Genomic DNA, 23,147 nt, shown 5'->3' with positions numbered 1-23,147 from the left:
TGCCCTAAAATTTGGCTCTCCTGAGCTCACCGAGCTTTCGATGTTGGGAACGTTCAATGGCACTATGTAAAGTTGTAAATCTTATTACCACAGCACAAATTAAGTATGATTTTGATTCGAGCCCTACGTGCAGTGTTTCTGCTTCATAGTACTTGGGGTAGCAGTTCAAGGGGAGAATTATTAACATATCATGATCATATGAATTACCAGAATATAGCCTAAATTCGACCCGGTTGCGGGTGAATGCCACCAAACAATTCAATGAGGTCTAGAGCTTACTTAGAAGTCTGACATGTTGTCGAGAACCAGACACGTACCTTGCAATCTAGCTTCCTTCTTTTGCCTTTGAGTCTCCACACGTTTGATTCCAGAAAGCGCCTAAACGTGCGAGCAGTGAAGCATGTCCTAGCCAGAAATATGGATATTAGCACTTGCCTGTTGAATTAGAAGCTTCTTTTTCTCTTGTATCTCAAGGACCTGATTGAAATGATCAGAGAGATAAAGAACTCAATTCCACGAACGTACTTTGGACTCGACAGTGTTCTCCGCGATCAGCTGGTAAACGTGAACTGGTCGCTTTTGTCCGATACTACTCCAAGTCAGCTCGGTAGAGGGCAGAAGGCAGGTGCCGCGGCTCACCGATTGCATCTGTCAATTGCTTGACTTTCAATACCCTCCTATTGTGTGCGTCAAGTCGTTGCTATGGAAGAACGAACTGAATAACTTGCCTGCCACCATCTAAACACGATGGGATAAGGTCAGTTCCCTGGAGTAAGCCATCATGGAGAAACGCACGGGTCCATCCTACGTTGTCAGTTGAGTTTAGAGTTACAGCGATCAGAATACATCACTTACAAGAAGACATTGTTGGCTGCGGTGAGGTTCAGACCTAATGCCCCAGCTTTCAAGGAAATCAACATCACTCTGGGGATCCTGATTCCGAAAGCGGAGCCATCGAATCTAGTTTTCTGACTAGCTGCTAGGCCGTATCTTGCTTTCGCTTTACCTTTATTCCTGGGCTTCGACTTTCCCTTCCCTTTCTTGGCCCTGGTAGAAATGTCCTCCTCAAAGTCGTTATCATCATCATCAGCGTCATCTACGATGAAGCTGGAATCATCGTCCTCAAGAAGGGCATCCTCTTCCGCTAGGGTTGTTTGCATCGACGTATGTCTTCTGCGTGGCGGAAGAGGTGTCTCGGAGTCAACCGCCAGGTCGTCTTCAGCTTCAAGTAGAATAGAGAATTGCTCAAGGGCCTCTTGCCGTCGCCTTGCTGACAGCCGACCGTCGAACCGCACATATGGAATGCTACAGCGCAATTAACTTAGCAGGTGATTAGTAGTGAGATCATACCCATGTTCCTCAAAGGCCTCGGCGATCTAGATGCATTGATATGAGCATGGTTGCAACCCATCGAGGCTTGAAACGCACCTTGTCCAGAAATGAAGTGAATTGAGAAAAAACAAGGCTCTTCTGGTCGCTAGGGATAAGTTGGAGGACATGGATCAACTGATCAATCTTTGCAGATGATCCTGTTCGGAGTGTGCTATCGTGAGTTTCGTGCTCATCATGACGAACAGGTGCTTGAGTAAGTTCAGTGGGAGGTGGTGGCTCTATTAAATCACCCATTTTAAGGGTACGACGATCCTAGAGGTATGTCAGTAAACCGAAGATTGCCATGGACTCGCTGTACCATTGGGCATTTCGGGTCTCTGGCTATCACTTCAGAAATGCTTGGGAAATTAAATCAGAATACTGCCACTGTCAAGCAGTATCACGAATCCTGACCATGCAAGACAGAAAGGGTGGGCACAGGCCGTGATCCTAGGATCATCGAGGACACTGAAGCAGATAGGGCACTCTTCGTTGTCTTCAATAGCTTGCGCGAGGAGAGACTGCAGACAGTGCCTCTGATCTTGAGTAATCGGAAGAGCGACATGTGCAGATTCTTCTTTATCCTCTGCAGCGCGAAGTTGTTCCAGGTAGTTCGGAGGAAGAAGGCCTGGGTGTAGAGCTACTTGTCGTAGCCGTGTTAGCATACTAAGGACATTTGTCGTGAACTATCAGGAGAACCCAGGTTAACACAGTTGTCCTAGTGATCGGAAGATACTTACCGTAGCGGTCATTCCTCCTTGCTGGTTCAGGATTTTCTCCACACGCTGCTGAGAAACTGATACAATGGCGTCATAGAGGGCCTAGACGACATTCAGTGTGGACGATATCACAACAGAGAAAATCTCACTCGTGCTTCATCTCCTAATGCAACCGGAATGACAGTCATGTCGACCTAAGACGAAATTTAGAACCGTTATACATTTTGGAGCAAAAAGTGGTCATCACTACCGGAGGTAAAGGCACAAGTGGCTTCCCTTCGGTGTCTTGCATCTACGACATCCAAGTTTGATCAGAGCTGCCCATCTGCAGTCTGCGGTACCTTACCTCCTTGGTACGACGGATACAAATGTGGCTCATCAAAGCCTGCGACCGCAGTAATCAGTAGGATTTAACATGCTGGTGCGTAGACTACTTACTCGCAGCAGTTCTGCGCCGGAGGGATCTCCTTCTTTCAGAGGACGCAGGACCAGGCGCTTATAAAAGTCCTCGTTGTCAAGTGGATGGCAAATCTGAAGGAAAGTCAAGATAGACCCCAGATCCTGCAGGTTTGGTTTAGTCATTAGTCTCTCCCCAGTTTGCCGGAACACACCCTTGGGGAATTGATCTGAAAACATGGTATTGTAAATGAAGCATTTGTTCAAGATTTTGTGCACTTACGATGGGGGTGCCAGACAATGCCCATCTACGCTGGGCTGTAAGTTTGCAAACAGCTTTGGCCATCTTGGTTTTCGGATTACGAATCGTGTGTCCTTCGTCGAGAATGACTCGCTAATCAAAGGCAGGTATGTCACGCCTTGCGTTCATGCAATCCTTCACTCACCTTCCACTTCACGGCGAACAGCGCCCTCTCGACCTTCTTTTTCTTCTTAGATGGTCCATCACCAACTACGGATGCAGAAACGTCAGCCTCTCCGGCGACCGTCTGGTACGTTGTGATGACGACATCATACTGCAAGAGTTGTTCTGGTGTCATGTCGCGAGTTGCGCCATAGTAGACACAACTCGACATTGCGCCCCTGACACAATGTTCTTCAATTTGTTTTTCCCAGTTAGACACGACAGAAAGTGGAGCGACTGGTACCCATTGTCAATAGAAAGACCCTCGAAGGAGAAAGCAAACGACGTCACCAATAAGCGTGCTCTTCGAATGATCCTTGGGAATGTCCTTCTTAGTTGCAAGAATGAGAGCCAGCATGGTAAGCGTTTTACCCTGCACGCAAGCTTAGCGTCGCTTCCAAGTGTTTAAGAATATTGACTGACCAGCCCCATGCTGTCTGCAAGGATGGCACCGCGACCGAGCAGAGGAGGGGATGATATTGCTTGAGGAGTTTTTGTTGCAACTACCCACACCGATGAGCACAGCACAACAAGTGATGTCACATACTCAACTGTTGAAGTAATAGGGCTGATATTCTTGAGTAACCGACTGAATGATTAGGAGAAGAAGCGGAATAACTCACCTTTGAGCCATCTTTTTTGTACTGCCAAAACTGAACTGGCTTGTCGGACTCCTTGGTCGGCAAAGACGGGTATTCATGGTCGATGCACCACTGCAGCGCTTGGCTCTGCATACGAGAATCAAGTAAATGAAAACTACATGGACGACATCACCCACCTGGTGCTTGAGTAAATCAACAACTAAGTCACCACTGGCGACGCCGGGGGGATCGGGATGTATCGGAAGGTTGAGAATGTCGTCGACAGAACATAACGCATCCAGGAGAGAGGCACGTCTTCCCTCGTCATCCACTTTCTCCATATTACCCAGCATCTGTTTGAGCTCTGCTGCTTTTTGCAGAGCTTCTTGCTGCGCCTCTTGCTGCTTTCTCATAGCCTCTTGCTGGGCCTTAGATGTGGCTCCGCGTCTTTGGCTTGAAAACGGCTGAGATGCATAAGATGTGCCTGCCACTGCAGGCGCAGCTGCATATCTAGAAGAGGGTATTTGTGCAGTCGCACCCCCTGTTCCACGAGGTGCAAACCCGCGCTGATGAGGAGTAGCCCAAATTAGCTGGGGCTCTGGCTGGTCTCTTTTATCAGACGAGCCATAAATCTTCAGTGTCCTGCGAGTAGTGAGTACTCTTCCGGTACATTAGATGTAGCAGATTCTTACATCGAGAGTGAGTAGCTAAATCCAGACACTGGGCGTTTGATTGTTTCAGAATCTTCGCTGAGTCATATACACGAAACTTACAGTTTCCTTCGTGCATCACACCTTCGATGGTGATCGCACCGCGATCCAACAAAGGGGCTAGCTTCGCAGCCACCTGCTTCGATATATGCCCAACCTGAGTACCCCCAATGTTCATGACCTGGATGGCATTCCTGGAGCAGTATTAGCCTTCAACTTGATGTCGATACAAAACCAGAAATACCTGTCATATTTGTTATGCGGCTCTCTAATCAGCCGGACTTCCTCCCCAGCACCAACGAGGCCTTGGAACGCCCCGTCAATTGATAAATATGCGAGAAAATACGTGAAAACACACCCTTGTAGTATTGCACACCGACAATACTAGAACTCATGGAGCAATACAGGACATCTACAGGGTCGGGCTCGATAATGGTGACTTCATCATCCTCATCTTGTATGATAGAACGAACAGTGGTGGTTCGTATGGTCGGCCTTGCAGAGCTCAGCTGGGAGTTTGTATGTGCTGCCTGCGTAAATGTAGCTTTGCGCTTTTTCTGACTCAGAGCAGGCGCCTGGGAGGTGGAAGGTGTAACATGAGCCACATTAGGGGTAGCTGTCTTGGCGGTCAAAGGAACATCTGCTGGATCTACTCTTTGGTTTGCAATCGCTCGCCGAACCTTTGCTTGATCCTCCGGACTGAGGAAGTTAATACATGCTCCACGTGCACACCTTGGTGAACCTCTTACCGAGTGTTACCAAAGCCTATGATTGTACTTTGGTCCACTACTGCAAGACTTCTCAAGATATCCAGAGTGACACATCCCCTGTGAATCTTTATAGTCAGCATAGCATCCGGCAACACACCTGGGTAAATAGAAGCAACACTTACCAATGACGCCAAGCAACTGTTTCACCATATTCTCCTGGAACAAGTTGCCCATATCTCAAACTTCCGACCTGGATTGGGGAGCCATTGCAAGGAGCGGGGCCCTTGCAAACTGACCGGGAGCTTCTACTATACTAAGCTCCTATAAGCCGCGTTGTCAGCATAAAAACGACGTAAATGCTCACACCGATAGAATGTTTTGGCGACGCCATTGCCAGTGACCACGTATGTGCCTTCTGTACTAGCTTCTAACTCTCTGTCCGTGTCACGTCGCGGTGAAGAAACGCGGTCTGTTTGCACGGCTTTGGCGTCGACACCGCGACGCGACGCGCCACTGATTACGTGATACGCGCTACTTGTCTCCTACCATACCCGTCGCCCGAGTAAACGCTAACTCCAAAGAAATGGTTCAATTCGATCCAAACGTGCGCATGGGAAGTCCAAGCAGTCTTCCATACGATCCAGACCAAGATGCCGCTGAAAAACGCGACATTCGGAAAAAGTATCGTGCTCTTGAAAAGAGGACAGGAGGTCCGTGGCCGGCGCTACTCCGGATGCGCTAGAAGCTCATTGTCGCGGTCTCTTTGCACCAGAACAACTTCGCCCACAAGATATAAGGGCCGCCGAACTCGTTGAACAAGTCGAAGAAGCGGATGAACTATTTCAAAAAGGTGTGTCTTCTGTCATTTTCCGTTGTTATGTAACACGAGACACTTTCAGTGAAAAATCCAACCGAGGCTACCCTCGACTCCACTGTACTTCGGAATGTATCGAGTATCAGTGCGCAGAAGGCCCGTGCAATGAAGCTTGGCTCTGCTGCCTTCGATATTGATGACTTCGTTTCCAAACTTGCTATATTCATGGGCGGTAGGCACGAGCTTGCAGACGATGCCTCGGAATTAGATGACATTGGTGACTCCGTAATGGACTGGGAGAAAGTTGGTCGGAGGGCACTCGCAAAGAGCAGAAGGGTTCCAGTGATGGGATTCATGTTGGTTATTTTCCCAAATTCAGACTACGCACTCAGCCCACTGCAGGCTTGGACCTCTTTCGGTAGAACAAAAGAAGCGTGCCACAGTCAAACGCGCCAGACTTGAGAAGAGCAACGAAGAAGAACGCAGACCTCAGGAGATCAAAGAAGAAGACATTCAACGTTCAGAGAACGAAACCACGAAGAACGTGATCAAGGTAGGTTTAAAGGAGCCTCCTCAGTCCATTGCATAAAGTCTTCTCCTAGATCAGAGAAATCCTTGAAGAGTCTGGCTCTGTGAACCTCTTCCGCTTCGTAGTCAACCCCAACGACTTCGCACAATCAGTTGAAAACATATTTTACCTCTCGTTCCTCATTCGAGATGGGCTTTGTGCCCTTGAAATTGACGACCATGGGGAACCAATCATATGTGAGCGCTGCCTCGCCCATACCGGTTGTTAGCTCACAAATTGCAGTCTTGTGCGAAGCGCCTAGTGCACAAGACCGCGCAGATGGGGTAACCTGCCACCAAATAGTGATGGAGTTTGACATGGCTACATGGAAGGTAAATATCCCGTGTTTTTGTCGGTTCGCGCTCATTTTATCTGGTAAATAGCGTGCGATAGAAGTTTTTGAGATCACTGAGTCGATGATACCTCAGAGACCAGCAGCTAAGACGAGACTGGGAGGGAAATGGTACGGCTGAGATTTGAACAAGGTTGTGTTTTTTTGAAGTAGATTATACCTGTTAATCTTTCCCAGTACTGTAAAATTATATTTGTGAGAAGTAGCTTGGGTCTCAGACTATAAGATCGATTGCAATACGTGGGTATATGTTTGTCACTAGACATGCATCATGCTACAGAATATTGGTATGTATGTTCCGTGGTATACAAATAAGAATGCAAGAATGTCTAGGTGATGGTGATTGAGTCATTTGAGTATAGTACATTGATGTAAACCCCCTTAAGTCCATTAAATGTGAATCAATCACGCCCTGTACCATGCAAAAAAGGAATGGATGTATAAACGGATATTCAAGTGTCTGAGTTGTGGGACAATGTGGTCTAGCAACTCGTACGAGGCTTGAAGGCGAATTTCTTGTTCCCAGCCGTATTGTAGATGCCATAACCAGGCTCCTGGTCGTCGCTGTAGATATGAGCGAACCAACCGATACCACCTTGAGGGCCCTGTTTAAGGTCTTCACAATGACTATCAAGCATAGTAAAGTAGCCCTGCGTCAGGTTCATTAGACTAGCGAAGACATCAAATCTCATGCTTCGACTGACCTTCTCGCTAGTCACTGAGGACTGAGCAAGAGCGCTATTAGGCTGGACGCCAGGTGAAGTGACGGAGGGCCAGCCATTCTGTGAAGTAGGGGGCCTTAGGAACGATAAACGCATCCGATTATGACGGACTAACCTCGTCAAAGTACATCTTCTTGCCATTGCCATGTTGGATAAACCAGTTCATGTCAGTCTCAACGAGCGGCCATGCAGCAGAACCAGTAGTTGCAAGGGTCGAGAAAAAAGGAAGCATGTGGACATTGATAAAGTCGATAGCATTGAGGACATCTTGAGCCCCGCCACGCTCCTGGTATCCATATGCGAGTTCGCTGACAGTAACAGGGATACCAACGCCATGGAGCTTGGATTTCAAAGACAGGACCTGGGATGCGAGCTCCGAATGCGGAAGGACGTTATCGAACAGAGGTTCAGAACCAAATTGGACGCCCCGAGTGACGAACTTGGCCTTGGGGTTGGTAGTGAGCGAAGAAACCAGCGAGTCACGGCGAGCCATCCACTGATCGCCTCCATCGAATCCGAACTATTGTGGCACAAAAGCTGTTACAATCACGACCGCCAGTTCAATTTGAAAAGTCTTACCCAGATCAGAGCGTGAACACCTAGGCCTGCCTCCCATGCAGCGTCAACGATAGTATCGCTGAGAAACAACCAATCAGCTCGAGAACCATTATAACTGAGAATGCAGTACTAGAAACCGTCACTGTCGCAAGCCCCATAAAGGCGGACGTATCTCGATCCAAAGGTATTCTTGATGTCGGCAAAGTCACTCTTGAGCTTGCTTGGAGATTGGCCTAAAGTTACATTAGTTCATGGATCTCAGGAGGAAGCGTGACGATCGTACAAGCAGTGACCTCATAACTGAATCCAAGGAATGCATACTCGGTATCGGCAGAACACCACCAATTATCGGTCGAACTGGGAACACTAGACGGCATATTGAAATGTGCAGACGGGAAACACGACGACTTGGTGTCGGTGCTATTGTCAGGAGGTGCGCTACCCACAGTAGTGATGGACGACGGCTGGCTGCTGGAGCTATTTCCAGACACACTCCTATGAGGATGACAGCTTCGAGGAATGTGGCGTGCGGAAACTAGGTCCAGAGAGAAAAAGAGGAGGAACCCCAGTGCACTTAGGGTGTGTGTCATGTTGTAGTAAAGAGTGTGTCGTTAGAAGATGGGTATGGTTAAACGTTCAACGCTAAACCTTGGAGAACTGAGAGCTCAAGGGTATACAGTACCACTGGAAGAGCGAATCATTATGCTCCCCAGTGAACTATACTTATAGCCAAACAAAGCTTACCACAGTCCACAACGGTTTCTTCTTTGTTGTCGGACTCAATGATGGTTGACGAGCGCTAAGGATTATTAAATCATTATTGTGCTGTTCTATACTTAGCACAATCCACAAAACAGAGTACTGAAGCAGGAGAATCAAATATAATTGATTCGGCGGCGCGCTCAATTCTCCTGCCAGGATCCCCCAAGGATCGCGCTCTAATACCATGACATGATCGTCCATCAGCGTGGCACCGCGTGAAACCAGGGATTATCATAATCAAGTTGATGTGATGGCTCGAGGATGAGATCACTTCATTCCGGGCTTAACAGCTTATTGGATACTACAAGTAAATTTCACAAAAAGGAGGTAATCGGAGCAAAAGACATAAACAGTATACATCGTTTAGATTGTCCATGGCCCATCAGAAAGACTGACACCTCACATATCAAAATATTTATGGTACATGTGATGCGTCAAGACCCAAAGGAAGCATAGTATGATCTCGCAATGCTGACTTCTCCCAAGATGAAGTGTGCAGCTATTTTACATAGGTAATTAGTAAGTGACATCGAAGGAGTCAATCATAGAAGGACACCAACATGCTTAATCGCCTCCGTGGTTGAAAGAATATTCATGTGGTCGGGGACGAAGCCTCCATTCTAGTCAGATAATCAGCGCAGGCCGGACGCTCCAAGGGATAAGACCGCACCACTTCAGATTCGTCAAGATCGCGGAAGGCATGCCGCATGTCCAAAGGAAGCTGTGTGGGTATCACAAGTACGTGGACGGTCGGAGAAAAAGGTTTAGCGATTGCTACTCTTTTTGCCATGGCCTAATGTAGATAATCATGTGGCAGATCGACTCGTGAAAGGAACAAGCTTACCATAACGGTTTGAATTGCTAGAAAGATATCAGAACGTTTGGAACGTGCATGCATTCCAACCAGAACGAAGAATTCCAAAGAACAGTCGATAATATACACCGATTGCTGAATCATAGTCTTTGCCGATATTAATGCGACAGCACGGATCTATATTCATGTCAAGTGCAAGCCAACCAGATGTCAGCGAACAGCATACCGGGTCGTCTTCAACCGTGGCATCCACGATCCAGCATCGAGGGTCACTGGGAGCAGAGGTGTTTCTGAATCTCCAATAGTCCGCCTTGGCGTAATCCCCTGAGTCACCGAGAACCATCCAGAACATCTCGTCGTTTGCATCATTGTCACCTTCTCGAAGTTCCGTGACTAGAAACCCCTTTCACAGCGGTGGCCTGTGCGTAATCTCGTGCAGCGTTACGTTCCTTCGGAGTTGCCCCACAACCATGCCAAACATAGATCTGGTCAAGAATAGAGACGCAATAACTATAACCCGAGCACAGGTTTCGGATGTTCTGTGTTTCAGGAGTTCAGGGTCGATCTAGGACTGTTCAGCGAGTAACATACCAAATCGACCTCATCGATAAAGATATGTTCCCCACTGGAGCGCACGACGTGCATTGTTGTATTTTCAGAGGACCAATGTGCCCGAGTGCCCTAGGGAATGGGTATTAACATGAAAGCAATATAACAGCATAACAGACAACATCATGGAATATGCACCGACCTGCCGGATCACAAGCTTTCCTCCCAAAACATGAACAAGTTCTGGAGGCTCTCGCCGTTGGAACACCGTTTCCTGAAAATCATTCCTGTTTTGTACATCTAATTCCTCTCTTAAAAAGAATACTCACCAGAGCTGATCCATACCGTCTCGCCAGCTCATCTGCCTTCTTCTCCTCTCTTTCACCAAATCGGCATTGTTTCCCATGCCAGCACCAAACCTTCGTGGAAACAAGCCCATTGTCACGGGACTTGACACGGTGCACAATTGCTAAGGCCTCGGTATCGTGGAAAATATGGGTATCGCGGAGGATGGGGATCGCAGTCCCGTTATTAATGGACAAAATGTCAACAGAGATGGTATGAACATTTGGGTCGGCACTAAACGTTGGAGGAACAAATTTCAATAGAGCATCCACATCGACCTTTGGCAGCGGTTCGTTCGCGTGTTCTGTCGGAAGACTTGGATCAGTTATAACTTGACGGCGAGAAACGTGGCTGAGTTCACCGATGTGCACAACAGTCAGATGCTAGAGATGAATTTGAAGCAGCACGGTGGATGGTCGGCTTTACTACCAAACTACTCAGGGGACTTTCACTAACAAGTTTAGAATCCAGCAATGCCTCTCCAGATGATTTTGCCAAGGTCACTGCCGGAGATGACACAGGCGTTCTCTCCTCCTTCAGCGGCGGCATCATAAAACAGGAGTATTTCTCCGCGCTCGGCTTCCTCTTCTCAGCCTGAGGACCCAGGGACGGGATCCTGGGAGAAGGTGGGCTTAGCGTGCAATCGTTCCCCGGCTGCGCCTCGCTCAGGGCTTGTGCAACATCCATGACGGTGGCACGATTTCCTGTGCTAGGAATGCGACCATGCTTCGCTGGTGATGGCGAGACCGTGCGCTCCTCTCCGGGAGGAGGTTTCTCCTTCACTTTCTCAGCAGTTTCTGGTGCAGCCGCTAGACCTGGCAGTGCCCGCCTGCCCACCATACCCTGCGGTTTCTGACTTGAAGGAGGCTCACTTGCAGCAGAATTCGGGGACGGAATAGGCTTTACACCAATCAATGTTGGTTCTGTCCAGCGGTCTGTGACGTGACCGGTGGTATTGGATGGTGTGGTCGTCAGTGGAAGCCGTGGCTGAAGTTCCGACTGAGATCGACTCATTATTTCGGGAGGGGAGAATGGCAAGCGACCGTGTGTTCGTTGCTGAGGCGATCGATTCTGGCGCAGTAGTCGGCTGTAGTGAGGTGTCCCTCACATCAGAGACCTGTCCTTCAGGAGACGCAGTATGTGCAGAAGCACCGGTTTTGCGAGGTTTCTTCGCTCTGTCCTTGGTTGGCTGATGATTCAAAGGCCAGGAAAGAGAAAAATTAAATCACAGCAAAAAAAGAGTGCGCATTGTTCCAATTAAAAGGCACCACATACACCATTAAACGAGACCAAGATATCGAGAAATATGGGAAAAATCAAAAAACAAATTCCATCAACCATCGATCCGCTCAGCATTACCGAAAAGCACGCACATGACTCAATGGCTTGTTGGGAGACGAAGATACACGCGTCCTCGCCTCACTCGCATCCGCTTTCACCCCGAGCTCATCAACATTGCGAACAACTGGATCATCACCAGTCTTGGTTGGTTTGATGTATGAAATCATTGTGGTGGAGGACCCCAAGTTACCGCTCATGCCCTCAGGAAGAGCATTACTCTTCCCGGATGGTGTTTTCGGAAGGGTGGGAAGGGATGCGGAACTCTTCAAAGAGAATCCCGTGTCGTGCGTTTTCACTTCTGCTGATTGTCTGGCATCTGTCGTCCTTCCGCGGTTTGTCGGAAATGGGGACTGCGGAGGTGGTGATGGTGTTCCAGCATTGTTCATTGCAGGCTGCCAACGATCCAGGACACTTGCTCTCCTGGCACTCTTATCCCGCATTTCACTGGCGGCCTGAGCTGGGGATCCAAATGTGCTCTTCGCAGTTCCTGCCTCTGCTTCGAGGCGCCCGCTAGCTTGAACAACACTCTGCACGAAGCCGCGACCCTGCAGCCTGCTAATGCTTGGTGTTGGATCCTTAGATGAATTGAGAGGCGGACGGAGAAAGGCAGGGGAGACTCCACGCTGTGGGGATGGAGAGTATGTCTGCCGTGCAGGGGACGTTGGAGTCACCAACGGGATAGGAGCAGGCTGTTGTTTAGGCGTCCAGGAGGGCTGAGAGGAGTTGGAACGTGTATAAATTGGGCTCTGGGTGCGAATAGAATCTGCAACAGGCGTCTTCGCACGTTTGGGCTCAGGATTGGGAGTCTTTGTCCGAGCGTGTTCAGGATTGAATGTCTTGGAGTAAATAGATTCTGTCACCGTCTTAGCACGGACGGTTTCAGGATTGGGAGTCTTCACACGAACTTCGGCAACAGGTGTCTTGGGGCGCGTTTCCGTAGTGATAGGAGTTTTTGGCCGAGATTCAACGAGAGGACTCGTTGGAATCACCGCAGCTTTGGCGCCATAATTCTGAGATGGTGTGAGAGAAGGCGAGTGCGGCGTATATACTTTCAGCTCTCCCGAAACGTTGCCCGCGGGAGTGCTTATCCTGCGCTCCCGAATGCCTGGCACTACGAGTCCTGGGCCCGGAGATTGCGGCTGACTTTGTGTCTGGCTTTCAAGTTTCTCTACATATCGACGGGCGACCGAGGAAGTACTGGTGGTACGGGATCTCACGAAATCTGGTGTGGCAGTGGGAACTGCACGAGCGGGTGTGCCAGCTGAAGATGGGGATGTACCGTCCGCAGGAGGGTGCGCACCTCCTTTGACCATCCCCGGCATAGCAATTCCATTTCTTCCGAATATTGGATGCACAGGACCGTGATCCTTGCGCCCATCATGTACAACAGTGGCATCTAGTTGTGGCTCATGGCGCTTTAATCGAGGGCCAGCAGCAGTCGATCCACCCATAAATGCTGCTAATGATATGGGGGTTCTCGGAGGCGCGGCATTAGATGATACTCCTGGTTTATGTGAAGGTATAGTTCGAGGTGGCTTCTGCGCGGCAGGTGCAGTAGCGCTACCCGCAGACGGATCATTTGGCGGAGTGGGACTGGATGATGCCTCCTGTAACTTGCCTATGCAATCATCGACAAGTTAGAGAATATGGATGTGTCCACGCCAAGAGATACCGACCCAGATCAATGCCATGCATGCCGATGCCAAAATCGCCACTCATGCCTGATGTACTCCGTCTCATCCTCGCAAGTCGTGCACGCACAATTTCTTCCTCAAGGCGGCGCTGCTCTACCTCATCGTCCGCATCAACCTGGCGTTGCATCGCCTTGATCCTGCTAGTCCACTCCGCGAGGCCATTGTCAGTGGTATTGGAGGTGGAATAGACAGGTGCAGGTGGAAGGTCAAAGCGTGGCGAGCGAGGTGTGCTCGTCTGCGTCGTGGACATTTGCAGGTAAAAGAAAATACTCGTTGGCACCGTGAGCACCTTGGATCGCAGCGTATGGGAAGTTGGAACAGCTCCCCGAACCCTTGAGTCCAGTGGAAGCTGACGTAACTAGTCAAATTCAGCTGCCAATCAAATTCGTTTCTCCTAGCTGCTGAGATCGGTGCATTGACGGCGTACTCTACGAGTACAAATGTGCATATAATAAGGTCCGTAATAGCGGATTGGCAGATAATGGTAATCCACCAGTCGCTCAAAAGTCCGAATAACGTCATAAATGATAAGAACTCCATTACGAAACGATATGGCTTAAGCAAGGATTGCAAAGGCAGCTGAAACAGCAGCAACAACAGCGGCACCCATGTTGAGACTACTGACAGAGAGCGCAATAGCACCGCTACTGCTGGTCGTCGATGAGGAGGAGTTGCTTGCTGACTCTTGAATATCAGAAGGCATCTGACCATCTACCAAAGAATGTGAGCACCTTGACGAAATAAATAAATTGCAATAAATAAATAAATTACCTGTATAGTTAGTACCACATTGAGATGAAAGCGGACTTTGGGTAGCGTTGGCAATTGAAGGGAGGCCCTGATTCAGGACAGTATAGGCCGCCTTAGTGCAGTCAACGCAGATGGCACTTGATGGAACTCCAGCACTCTGACCAGTTACCAATTTTGTGATAAGTGCAACTGTGTTATTGAGCGTCATATTTGTCGCCGTGGCAGACTGGATGTTCGTTAGCACCTCAGGAGTACAAAGAGTGCTCGTCGAAGTGCTACAAAATTGATCAGACATTGGGAAAAAATAAATGATAATTGCCAGACTGACTCCTTCAAACATACAAGCTGTCGAACAGTAGGGTAGGCGTCCTGAATAGACGAGACGAGAGCAGTAGGATCGGTAGTGGTCAATCCAAGACTCGCGAGTTCGGTAGAACATCCCGAAACGACGGCTGTCACAACAGTTTGGAGCGTCGAGTTGCTGCAGGCGCCTTGAGAGCACAAGCCAGAAAGCCAGGTGTTAACACCAGGAATAATACTTGAACTCGAATTCAAGAGAGCGATCGAGACAAGTGCCGATGGATTCAAACACGTATCACTGGACGAGGCTGCAATACTCAGTAGTGTACTCTCGCACTGCGAAGACAGTCTGAAAATAAAACATATCAGCCCAAACGTTTCCTCTCCAAACGAGGTCTAACTTACGATTGAGCAACGGCGAAACCAGCGCCAGCTAGAAGAACGGCGGAGTTGAAGAACATCGTAAATATGGGTTTCAAGGACTAAGCTAGCGGACGGAAGGAAAATTTAGTAGCTGAATTAGATTAGAGTGAAAGAAAAGGTGTGTGAGCAGGCTGCGGCGCAGTGGGCAGCATTGTGCTTTATACAAGATGTCAGTGGAATGATGAGCGCCGGAATTAGTCACACCTGTGCTGCCTGGGCGCGGGACTAGCTCGGCAGTGGCTCGGCACTCTAATCTTGTCTTCCGCTATTATCTTGCCCAACTGCTCTAGCTACGTTCGCGAGAATGTTAAAACTCCTTTCCCTTCGGCCTTGACAATTGATATTTCTTTGCCTCGCAACCTATATAAATAGGCAGAACAGCAGGACGCTCGCAGCAGCGGTAAGTATTGTGTCGACCGTCACTGATCTGTTGGCATGACGGTATCTTCATTTTTAGCGGTTTATTCGATACACTTGCCGTCCAGTGTCAACTTGCACCAGAGGACCACAGGTTACTACACTGTACAGGTCATACAGGCGTTTAGCGCTTGGATTCTTAGCAGGTACGAGTGTCGATCATATCACGGCATATTGATTACATAATTTCAGAACCTTATATATATAGATTCAGTGAAGCGTCGGAGTCAAACAACTTGAATGAACATATGAAAGATGCTAGTGAGTCGGGTTCTTATGCTCAGAGTTAACTCCATTCACCTAGTAGCTATTTTCACCAAACCTCGCATGGTGTTGACAATCACCCGTCCATCACTGTCCGTTTCACCACCAGTTTAGCAGGTCAAATGGATATTCATCTGGGTAGGTGGTAATAAACTCCTTCCGGTTTCACAGTGGGGGAGTATCTATCGCCTCCCAATCGTAATCCAAGGCTTGAGGAAGAGAAGTAACGTATCGCTTCAGTGGATTAGTGAACATCACCTCCTGCTAGTTTACCTCCACCGCTTTCCAATTCCGTCGACACTAGTACTGTCGCAAATGTATTCGATGCACGCTTTGGTATCGTACAACCCTCAAAGTCCATCTTCTAACGCCTGAAGGCCATTGATCTTCTGTAATTGACTCGATTTTTCAGTTGAGCATTTTTATGTGCCTTAAGATAGGGACGTAACACCACGGAAGATCCCATAAGAGAAGGTTGCGCCTTCTGTTCAAAAGCATCAGAACGCAACTGTAATTCCTTATCCTTTCATAATTCATTTCCACCAGCCCATAAAGATCGTCCGAATCCCTCGTTCTCCTTGTTCTCTTCTCTCCCTCCCTCCCACATTGTACTGAATTGAGTTTTAGTCTTGTATCATATAGAACTACTAGTAACATCACGCCCTGCGTAAGTCTCGCGTAGGACACCCTCATTTCACTTGTTCCAGGGTCGGTAAGGTCTGTGCGTATCTATCTAATCAATGTTACGATAAATCTAATGTCTTTGACGCGTCGTAGGACCATATTCGACGCGTCGATATCTCACTAGTGACCGAAACTGTGATGCCTAAAAATCGCGCAGCCAGCCCCACATCGCCCTCACCGCTAGAGCGCTCATCGTCGCGACCCGCCGCGGACCACCTTCCACCAAGGCCCTCCAGAAGCCTCATCAAAAAGTCGACATCGCGAGCGGAAGGAGGTGTGGTCTGTAAGAAGCGCAAGCGCTCCACTGAAGCACGCGAACGCAAGACCTCCAATGATGGAGACAGGATGTGTCTTGCCCAGAGGCTACGTCATGATGACGACGATGATGCCTTCACTAGTGACCGCCATGCGCGGTCTGGCCTTGGGCGCGCGCCTTCCTATCGTAAGGAGCAACGCCGCAGTGACTCTCCTGCACCCAACAACCGCAAGGAGAGCATCCATAATACCAAGTCTTCTGATCGCCGCACTTCTGACGATAAGGGTAAAGAAAAGAGGTCTTCTTTACCCTCGCTGAACATCCGAGGTTCTGGATCCGCAAACGCCCTTCATGACGCACAGCGCCCTGCATCGCAAAGCGTGTCGTCTGCAGAGTCCGTGGATAAATTTCTGGACAGCATCAACTTGAGCGTTTCTACTTCACGCAATCCCGCGCTAGCCAAGAGCAATGTTCCTGTGACACCAAGCCAACAAGTCCTTCCCCCAACTCCTGTATCCATCGCGTCTGTTCCCCTGCCTTCGCCAGGATCTCCTGCAGTTGAGCTTCGACCAATCCCCTTCACTTTCGGACCGGAGCGGCTTAGTCTCTTGCACTGCGGACACTCCTTAAATTATGACTTGAATCTACTTCCTGATGACCCAATTGGTCCTATTACGTTACTTGGAGCGACTCAGAGCGAACCCGGTGCATATCTCGTTGCCGCAGCACGCTATAGGCGGACTGGTCGTTCTCGGGCAGCGTGCGAAGTAATCAAGGCCCTGCTGGGCAAGCACGCCCCTGTCACCGGTGGTGGTGACTTGACTGGGGAAAACAAAGAAAATGGTAAATGCGTCATCTTGAAAGTGTCACTAATTATGTCGGTAACTGACGTTTCTCGAAGCTCCCTTTCATCAGGCTTCCTTATCATCGGCGAAATCTCCTGCACCTTCCGTACTTACACCCATAGACGTCAACACCCCAGCTCACGAAGCTGCTGTCTTGCGACCTGCCTTTCTCCTTCTCGCAGCTTGTCAATTGGACATAAGCCGTGATTGTTCATGTCCCAAAGAGAAGATAGCACATGCCAACGCTGCTCAAGAACTTTTCCGCACAGTATACGGAACAAAAAGCGACATCCTTTCTTCCGAGCCTGGAAACACCAATACAGATACGAACGCCCTAGGATTAGCTTTTACAGATCGCACCCGAATTCCTTCAACCGCCGACAACAACCTACCAACCTCTAAGTCCAAGCACCCATCAAGCATCCCCACCGCTCCTGCTTCTACTCGTATTCTAGCTCTGGAGGATGAACTCCGTGTCACGCGCACAGCCAAGTCTACCCTGGAAGCCGACCTTGCCGCTGCGAACAAGCGCCAGGAACTCACCGACCAGTCTGTCAGAGAAGCTGAGACTCGTTCTCGCGATGCGCTTCGATTACTTGAGACCGAGAGGGATGAATTCCGCGTCTTGAGGCGTCGACTTTTGGAGACGGAGCAGAAGATCTCGGATATAGAGCAGTCCGCTGTTGGTGCCGAGACGCACGTATGGGTGAGATTGCGGGACATGATTTATGACCAATTTGGGGGCGCGAGAGGTTTTTGATGCGTGAGCTAAGTATCACATATCACAGCTTACGTTCGCCTTTCATTTGTTTCAGATCATTGCGGGGTTTTAGAGAATCAGGGCCAGGCATGTGGTTCGTGTCATCACAAACCCATCACCATCACCATCACACTGTACACCATACCATTTCCTGCAGCATTTGAGATACCGTGTTTCATCGTCCTTATCATCAAAGTAGTGTATGTCCCCGTATTAGACTTGTAATCATTCTCCATGTATGGAATTAGCAGTACGAGAGAACAGGAGAGAATAGACTAAAATAGCGCGTGAATCGAAGGAAGCTGATTATAACTCATTACCTGTGCTCTTGCTTCTTCGATCCCTTAATGGTAAGCTTGGACAGCCTTGAAATTGCCGAGGAATATGACCTGCGCTTACTCGTTCTTACCAGTAGAAGGTGGTTAAGAGTCCTTGCCCATGGTCTACTATAGACTTGCGGGACCCAGGCTGGCCATTTAACAGATGTCCGTTATCTCAACGATGCCGCCTTTGTGATTTCAGGGCAACTTGAACGTACTCCCGCATTCCTAAAGTCGCCTGGTACACTTCTGCGTCATCACGGACGTCCGACATTCGAGGAAGAGGATACAGAAGATAATCCGGCTGCCCGGGTATCTAACAATTTGAATCCGCGGGTGGTTGTGCCTCAGCCGATCAGCCGGCTGTGTTTTTCTCCATCATGCATCACCTTCCATGGTCTCTTTGGATTCAGACAACAACCACCTGACAGCAGTATAATGAACTACTTACGCCTCGGGTACTAGGAATCTGGGCGACGATCGGGGGTTACGCAGTATTTTTTTTAACACATGCAGACGTGGCAAACCAAACAGATCCGATTGGTACAGCCTGTCCACCCCGAGGGCTACTTCAACACCATTCCAGATGTTACAGCTGTTGCGTGGTATTGTCTGCTATATCAAAATACCCTGACCATACAGTACGTACGTACGACCAGAGTAGTTTGTGCGTGTAAAAGCAGTTTTAGAACCTGTGCGTTCTGCTAACTTAGCAGGCACTGCCAAGTACTAGTTCGGGCAAGGCCGGCCGGGACCGCCTGGGAAATGGAGGGATATAGCCGCCACATTGCCGCTGAATTACCATCGCCTCATTTCCTGCCAGTTCCTGCCCCAGTTAGTTCCTGTTTCTTTGATTTTGCTACGTCCGTCTTTGAGTACTTGAGTGCGGTTGTCAATCGGTTATCGGCGGCGGTGTCAAGCCCTGCTCGTCGCTGTTCGTATCATCGACGGCCAACCTGCGTTACATTGAATCGTCCAGCTAAGGAGCTTTTTCCCTGGGCTCTCACCGTCAATTTTTGGTCGAGTTATTTCAAGCGCCATGGCACTTGGCTGCGGTCTCGACCATTCAACCTTCACGACCTGACTGCAATTCTGTTGTGCCGTCAACTCTTCCTCCGAATCTTCACGTCAATATCTTTCAGCGTAGCCTCGCAATTTCTGATCTCGATTTCAAGGACAACCGATACCCTACTCTCACTTTGGACAAGAGCTTCCATAAAACCAGTCCCATGATCATTGGGTCCGCAGATACTCAGGCTTGGGGACCAACCGAACGCCAACATACTTCGTCTCGCTCAGAAGTAATGACACAAGAGCCACAGGACAAGGCACATCCTAATGCTGTTGACCAACATGGCCTACAGTCCAATGGGATCTCTAGCTCCTTGCCACAAGGAGCCGCCCGTGTCGTCGAGCGTTATAGTCTTGATAATAACGCTCAGGCATCTGGCAACGGAGCATTGATGGATTCACATCTGTTCAATGATTCATTCAAGTCCGTTGGGGAGTCCCTTACAATTTCACCTTCACCACCTCCTCAACCACTTCGCGAGCTTCCCGCTTCCCTCAAGCCTGCCGGCAACCGGCAGCCCTCTTATCCCTCACTCGATGCTGCTGGTTCATCCAGATTGCCACACGCAAATGGGTTATCTACATCACGACCATACAGTCCCGCCATGGGCATCACGATTCCCATTTCTCCCAATCCACGTGCATATGCACAACATCCCACTTACATTACCCCTGCTGCTGCCCCAGATCCGATCAACCCCATCCTCTCCCCAAATCCCCCCGTCCCTCCCGAGGAAATATGTGTTGAGTGCGCAATGCGTGACCAGGACATGGCAGATGTCGTCGTAGTTGGTTCTGGAATCTGGGATCGTGAAAGTGACGTACTCTATGAGGATCTACTTCGTAGAGAACAGGAGGACGAAGCAGCTGGAGTCCTATCATCTGAGTGCTCTTCCAAACCTAGAGCACGAGGTGGACGCTTAACTGAACAAAACCTCAAAATATGGCATACGATGGTAGGAGAATTTGGTTGACCGATTATCAATGATTTTAATCATTTGAACTAGACACCTCGAGAACCGGCTTCCAGACAGCAGACTCTGGAACAGTATGTGAGGACTCAACGGAGTCTCCTCGAGGCGGAGGCCCTTGCACACGCACGTGCTATGCAAGAATCCATGCAACTGGAGCACAAGATGCGAGACACGTACTCACAATTCCGTCGCTCAGCCTACGATCTAAATGGTGGCGCAGATGATGCTGCCTTCCGTCTCAAACCACCTCATTCATCCTATTGGTCCGAATGGGACCCTCGGCCATCATGTCCGAAGTCCTTCACGTGACATCACAGTTCTGGAGAATGGTCTCATTGTCGAGCACGTCGACATTCGTAAAGAAGAAAAAGAAGAAGAGCGCCGCCGTAGGAATGAGAGGCGTGCCCGGAAATCTTCCAGAGGGTCTGCAGTGGACGTTCATGTCCATTTATTCCGTCCACAGTCTGGCTCCGCATACCGACAGTGGTCTTGGACCAATGCAAAGCTCGCGGTACTCTGCTATCAGTTCCATTAGGCCGATTAGTTCTCTGACCGCACCAACCGACAGGCAGCCGAGTTTGGGTCAGGTCTATTCGCAGGCATCATTCTCAGATGCGCACAGCCGAGGATCCTGCTTCTCCACGGCGTTCGCGTTTCTTCGGCTTCAAGAATTTGAGTGCTGCATGGCGTAGCCAGGATAGTCTCGCCTGCCTCGGGGATGTCGGGCAGTATGATTGACATGCAGTATGTAATTGTATCAGATGACGAAGGTCATTCTAATGGTCTCTTTATAGCGTGGCTCTGCACCATGAAGGCAATGGACTTCGCGTACGATCGCCTGTTGGCGATCGCAGTATGCTATCAACTCCGCGGCATAGTCAACTTTGGCCACCAATTGACCCCCAGGAACCCCCTGCTATTACGGTCGACGAGAAGGACAAACCGAAGAAGAAGCGCAAGGGTCTTGCGAAAGATATGGAAGCTCGTCAGGGGGTCCACCGACAAAGACGATCCGCAGAACCACGCGAGCAGTCGCGACTCGGCCCGGTCTCAAGATACAGAGCGGAATGAGGATGATTTACCTCTTGCTCCTCCTCCCCCCTTGTCATATCTGGTCGATAGGGGACAAGGAGAGCACGTCGGAAGCAGTGGGCGTCATGCAGTCTACTCCATCGCTTCCTTCAACATCCTCTCCGCGCAACCAATTTTCTTCTTCAGGCATGTCCCCTTCGACAGCGCCGTCTAGTCTCCTTCCCTCACCTACTTCTTCACGTCCATCAGGCATGGATCGCGATCCTGAACGCAAAAGCAGCGCGCAAATCGACGAGAAGGAGTGCTATGTCATGGTTGCTGACGAGAGCGGCAGACCAAAGCTGCTTCATCCTGTCATCTCCGAGCCTGACATCCGCCTGAAGCTCCAGCAGACCACTTTCGCTTCAACCAATGGCATGACACTTCCCAGATCGGCTAAGTCACAAGTCCTGCTCTCTCGGGAGAAGTCTTTGCCGCCCCTTCCCGGTGAGGTTAAGCTTCGACCAAACAATCCCGCTGCGGAATCACGACCGCAGACACTATACACCTATGATCCTCGTCAGGTCGGCCAGGAATCCAGTGACCTTACTCTACCACACGCCCCATTCCGCGCGGATCTCAGACGACAGTCAGTTCAGCGGTTCCACCTCACGCCCACACTTAGGTATTCAGACGATGCCCTATGATCATTCAAAAGGTCCTGGCGGTATGTACAATGAGTTTGGCATCTCTAGACGCTCTCTCGGCCGCTTGGAGCATATCGATGAGAATCCTCAGCCATCCACGCCCAGTAAGCGGAGGAGCAAGTTCGGATTTGCGTCCTTGCTGGGCAGGAAATCTACACAGCCAGAGCCCGCCAATGGCAGCAATTCGCATGAATTCCCGCGATTGACGACGTCACTCTTCGAGGGTGAAGATAGCCTCGCGACATCATATACTTCCACATCTCGCCAGAGTGCTGGTCCGCGTATGTCTGTCACCTCCCGCAAGGCGCTGGAGGAGCGGGTTGATCAAGACCGCGAATTCATTGCATATCGCTACCCCTCCAATGACCAACGTCTTGATATCCTGCGGTAACGCAAAACCATCGTCCATGCCCTCTTTCACGGTCCCTCGTTACTTTCTCGCATAACATCCTTCTCTTGTTTAGTGTTTGTACATCATCCTGCGCTCACACCCTCCATCTCTGCATTTTACCTAGCTTTCTGCATCCATTGTTATCAGGGACAAATGCTCTCGTTCCCGCTCCTGGACTTTGATTGCATGTCTTTCGTATGTAATCCTCACGGTCATTCCTGCTTACTTCCATATGTAAATGAATGCATTGATGATTGAACGCTGGTGATTTCCGATCAGATAACACGTGACCAATATTAGCGTCGCGCGACGCGTTTCACTGTTTGTGCCATACCCACTACGTTTATTCTGTTAACGCAGCAAATCCGAATACTGTCCCGGTTTTGAACAATGGTATGGAGGCTTCTTGCTTTGATTGGTGGGTCATAGAACGTCTGCAGGCACCACGAGGTCTGTCTTTGGAAGAGAAACGCACTAAGCTACTGGAGATATTCCACGAGTCTGT

At 49.5% G+C, this 23,147-nt stretch overlaps 8 protein-coding genes across 8 annotated transcripts; 3 read left to right on the top strand and 5 right to left on the bottom strand.

Annotated features, from left to right (window-relative positions):
• Nucleotides 1-36: 36 nt before the first annotated feature.
• EDB91DRAFT_612195 (SNF2 family N-terminal domain-containing protein) lies at nucleotides 37-5,450 on the bottom strand. The gene is made up of 32 exons (XM_041327881.1): nucleotides 5,315-5,450; nucleotides 5,133-5,263; nucleotides 4,990-5,067; nucleotides 4,599-4,939; nucleotides 4,485-4,545; nucleotides 4,304-4,434; nucleotides 4,223-4,250; nucleotides 3,728-4,172; nucleotides 3,573-3,677; nucleotides 3,502-3,517; nucleotides 3,373-3,452; nucleotides 3,241-3,322; nucleotides 2,933-3,186; nucleotides 2,770-2,880; nucleotides 2,702-2,716; nucleotides 2,529-2,651; nucleotides 2,437-2,475; nucleotides 2,341-2,382; nucleotides 2,240-2,284; nucleotides 2,112-2,192; nucleotides 1,786-2,057; nucleotides 1,691-1,730; nucleotides 1,429-1,644; nucleotides 1,351-1,376; nucleotides 856-1,305; nucleotides 796-804; nucleotides 729-738; nucleotides 640-677; nucleotides 526-589; nucleotides 436-477; nucleotides 318-378; nucleotides 37-268 (listed from the first exon to the last, which is right to left on the bottom strand). The coding sequence occupies exons 1-32, from the start codon at nucleotides 5,339-5,341 to the stop codon at nucleotides 219-221; spliced, it is 3,513 nt and encodes a 1,170-aa protein (XP_041182248.1). The 5' UTR covers nucleotides 5,342-5,450; the 3' UTR covers nucleotides 37-218.
• EDB91DRAFT_1216796 (Nse4 C-terminal-domain-containing protein) lies at nucleotides 5,404-6,890 on the top strand. The gene is made up of 7 exons (XM_041320838.1): nucleotides 5,404-5,660; nucleotides 5,723-5,800; nucleotides 5,850-6,120; nucleotides 6,167-6,317; nucleotides 6,367-6,529; nucleotides 6,576-6,664; nucleotides 6,716-6,890. The coding sequence occupies exons 1-7, from the start codon at nucleotides 5,534-5,536 to the stop codon at nucleotides 6,803-6,805; spliced, it is 969 nt and encodes a 322-aa protein (XP_041182247.1). The 5' UTR covers nucleotides 5,404-5,533; the 3' UTR covers nucleotides 6,806-6,890.
• EDB91DRAFT_1105966 (glycoside hydrolase family 17 protein) lies at nucleotides 6,891-8,756 on the bottom strand. Its single transcript, XM_041317454.1, has 7 exons — nucleotides 8,709-8,756; nucleotides 8,248-8,648; nucleotides 8,095-8,197; nucleotides 7,986-8,043; nucleotides 7,522-7,926; nucleotides 7,389-7,466; nucleotides 6,891-7,334 (listed from the first exon to the last, which is right to left on the bottom strand). Exons 2-7 carry the CDS (start codon nucleotides 8,552-8,554, stop codon nucleotides 7,167-7,169), a joined length of 1,119 nt encoding a protein of 372 aa, XP_041182246.1. The 5' UTR covers nucleotides 8,555-8,648; nucleotides 8,709-8,756; the 3' UTR covers nucleotides 6,891-7,166.
• Nucleotides 8,757-9,913: 1,157 nt separating this feature from the next.
• Nucleotides 9,914-11,598, bottom strand: EDB91DRAFT_611942 (uncharacterized protein). Its single transcript, XM_041327879.1, has 6 exons — nucleotides 10,891-11,598; nucleotides 10,796-10,817; nucleotides 10,419-10,738; nucleotides 10,288-10,363; nucleotides 10,132-10,221; nucleotides 9,914-10,079 (listed from the first exon to the last, which is right to left on the bottom strand). Exons 1-5 carry the CDS (start codon nucleotides 11,446-11,448, stop codon nucleotides 10,196-10,198), a joined length of 1,002 nt encoding a protein of 333 aa, XP_041182245.1. The 5' UTR covers nucleotides 11,449-11,598; the 3' UTR covers nucleotides 9,914-10,079; nucleotides 10,132-10,195.
• Nucleotides 11,599-12,328: 730 nt separating this feature from the next.
• EDB91DRAFT_611862 (uncharacterized protein) lies at nucleotides 12,329-13,902 on the bottom strand. The gene is made up of 4 exons (XM_041327878.1): nucleotides 13,452-13,902; nucleotides 13,076-13,393; nucleotides 12,681-13,015; nucleotides 12,329-12,628 (listed from the first exon to the last, which is right to left on the bottom strand). Exons 1-4 carry the CDS (start codon nucleotides 13,717-13,719, stop codon nucleotides 12,443-12,445), a joined length of 1,107 nt encoding a protein of 368 aa, XP_041182244.1. The 5' UTR covers nucleotides 13,720-13,902; the 3' UTR covers nucleotides 12,329-12,442.
• A 123-nt stretch (nucleotides 13,903-14,025) lies between these two features.
• Nucleotides 14,026-14,980, bottom strand: EDB91DRAFT_1045387 (uncharacterized protein; the record flags this gene model as incomplete). The annotated part of the gene is made up of 4 exons (XM_041313188.1): nucleotides 14,026-14,180; nucleotides 14,241-14,494; nucleotides 14,548-14,868; nucleotides 14,925-14,980. 4 exons carry the CDS (start codon nucleotides 14,978-14,980, stop codon nucleotides 14,026-14,028), a joined length of 786 nt encoding a protein of 261 aa, XP_041182243.1.
• A 1,569-nt stretch (nucleotides 14,981-16,549) lies between these two features.
• Nucleotides 16,550-18,568, top strand: EDB91DRAFT_611786 (uncharacterized protein). Its single transcript, XM_041327877.1, has 2 exons — nucleotides 16,550-17,406; nucleotides 17,465-18,568. The coding sequence occupies exons 1-2, from the start codon at nucleotides 16,653-16,655 to the stop codon at nucleotides 18,166-18,168; spliced, it is 1,458 nt and encodes a 485-aa protein (XP_041182242.1). The 5' UTR covers nucleotides 16,550-16,652; the 3' UTR covers nucleotides 18,169-18,568.
• A 430-nt stretch (nucleotides 18,569-18,998) lies between these two features.
• On the top strand, nucleotides 18,999-22,642 carry EDB91DRAFT_1234870 (uncharacterized protein; the record flags this gene model as incomplete). The annotated part of the gene is given in 11 exon segments (XM_041321257.1): nucleotides 18,999-19,155; nucleotides 19,524-20,515; nucleotides 20,567-20,796; nucleotides 20,831-20,934; nucleotides 20,954-21,120; nucleotides 21,161-21,209; nucleotides 21,235-21,277; nucleotides 21,328-21,457; nucleotides 21,507-21,671; nucleotides 21,697-22,144; nucleotides 22,188-22,642. The coding sequence occupies 11 exon segments, from the start codon at nucleotides 18,999-19,001 to the stop codon at nucleotides 22,640-22,642; spliced, it is 2,940 nt and encodes a 979-aa protein (XP_041182241.1).
• Between the last annotated feature and the right edge of the window lie 505 nt (nucleotides 22,643-23,147).

This window comes from Suillus paluster, assembly GCF_016628075.1.
Source record: "Suillus paluster strain FC165 chromosome Unknown EDB91scaffold_5, whole genome shotgun sequence".
Lineage (NCBI taxonomy): Eukaryota > Fungi > Basidiomycota > Agaricomycetes > Boletales > Suillaceae > Suillus > Suillus paluster.
The sequence above is the reverse complement of the archived record's forward strand: the minus strand, read 5'-3'. Positions and strand labels throughout refer to the sequence as shown.

Coding starts and splice junctions, on each gene's coding strand:
- EDB91DRAFT_612195 (XM_041327881.1), bottom strand. CDS start 5,341: ATGGCGTCGCCAAAACATTCTATCGGT. Junction 2,383..2,436: donor GTATCCGTCGTACCAAGGAG/GTAAGGTACCGC, acceptor TGGATGTCGTAG/ATGCAAGACACCGAAGGGAA. Junction 2,058..2,111: donor AAGGAGGAATGACCGCTACG/GTAAGTATCTTC, acceptor TTCTCCTGATAG/TTCACGACAAATGTCCTTAG.
- EDB91DRAFT_1216796 (XM_041320838.1), top strand. CDS start 5,534: ATGGTTCAATTCGATCCAAACGTGCGCATGGGAAGTCCAAGCAGTCTT. Junction 5,801..5,849: donor GGATGAACTATTTCAAAAAG/GTGTGTCTTCTG, acceptor AGACACTTTCAG/TGAAAAATCCAACCGAGGCT. Junction 6,665..6,715: donor TTGACATGGCTACATGGAAG/GTAAATATCCCG, acceptor TCTGGTAAATAG/CGTGCGATAGAAGTTTTTGA.
- EDB91DRAFT_1105966 (XM_041317454.1), bottom strand. CDS start 8,554: ATGACACACACCCTAAGTGCACTGGGGTTCCTCCTCTTTTTCTCTCTG. Junction 8,198..8,247: donor CAGTTATGAGGTCACTGCTT/GTACGATCGTCA, acceptor ATGTAACTTTAG/GCCAATCTCCAAGCAAGCTC. Junction 7,335..7,388: donor CCTCAGTGACTAGCGAGAAG/GTCAGTCGAAGC, acceptor AACCTGACGCAG/GGCTACTTTACTATGCTTGA.
- EDB91DRAFT_611942 (XM_041327879.1), bottom strand. CDS start 11,448: ATGAGTCGATCTCAGTCGGAACTTCAGCCACGGCTTCCACTGACGACC. Junction 10,818..10,890: donor CATTGCTGGATTCTAAACTT/GTTAGTGAAAGT, acceptor ATTCATCTCTAG/CATCTGACTGTTGTGCACAT. Junction 10,364..10,418: donor GACGGTATGGATCAGCTCTG/GTGAGTATTCTT, acceptor AATGATTTTCAG/GAAACGGTGTTCCAACGGCG.
- EDB91DRAFT_611862 (XM_041327878.1), bottom strand. CDS start 13,719: ATGTCCACGACGCAGACGAGCACACCTCGCTCGCCACGCTTTGACCTT. Junction 13,394..13,451: donor CATGCATGGCATTGATCTGG/GTCGGTATCTCT, acceptor ATGATTGCATAG/GCAAGTTACAGGAGGCATCA. Junction 12,629..12,680: donor CCAAGACACCTGTTGCCGAA/GTTCGTGTGAAG, acceptor AGACGGTGACAG/AATCTATTTACTCCAAGACA.
- EDB91DRAFT_611786 (XM_041327877.1), top strand. CDS start 16,653: ATGTGTCTTGCCCAGAGGCTACGTCATGATGACGACGATGATGCCTTC. Junction 17,407..17,464: donor TGGGGAAAACAAAGAAAATG/GTAAATGCGTCA, acceptor CGTTTCTCGAAG/CTCCCTTTCATCAGGCTTCC.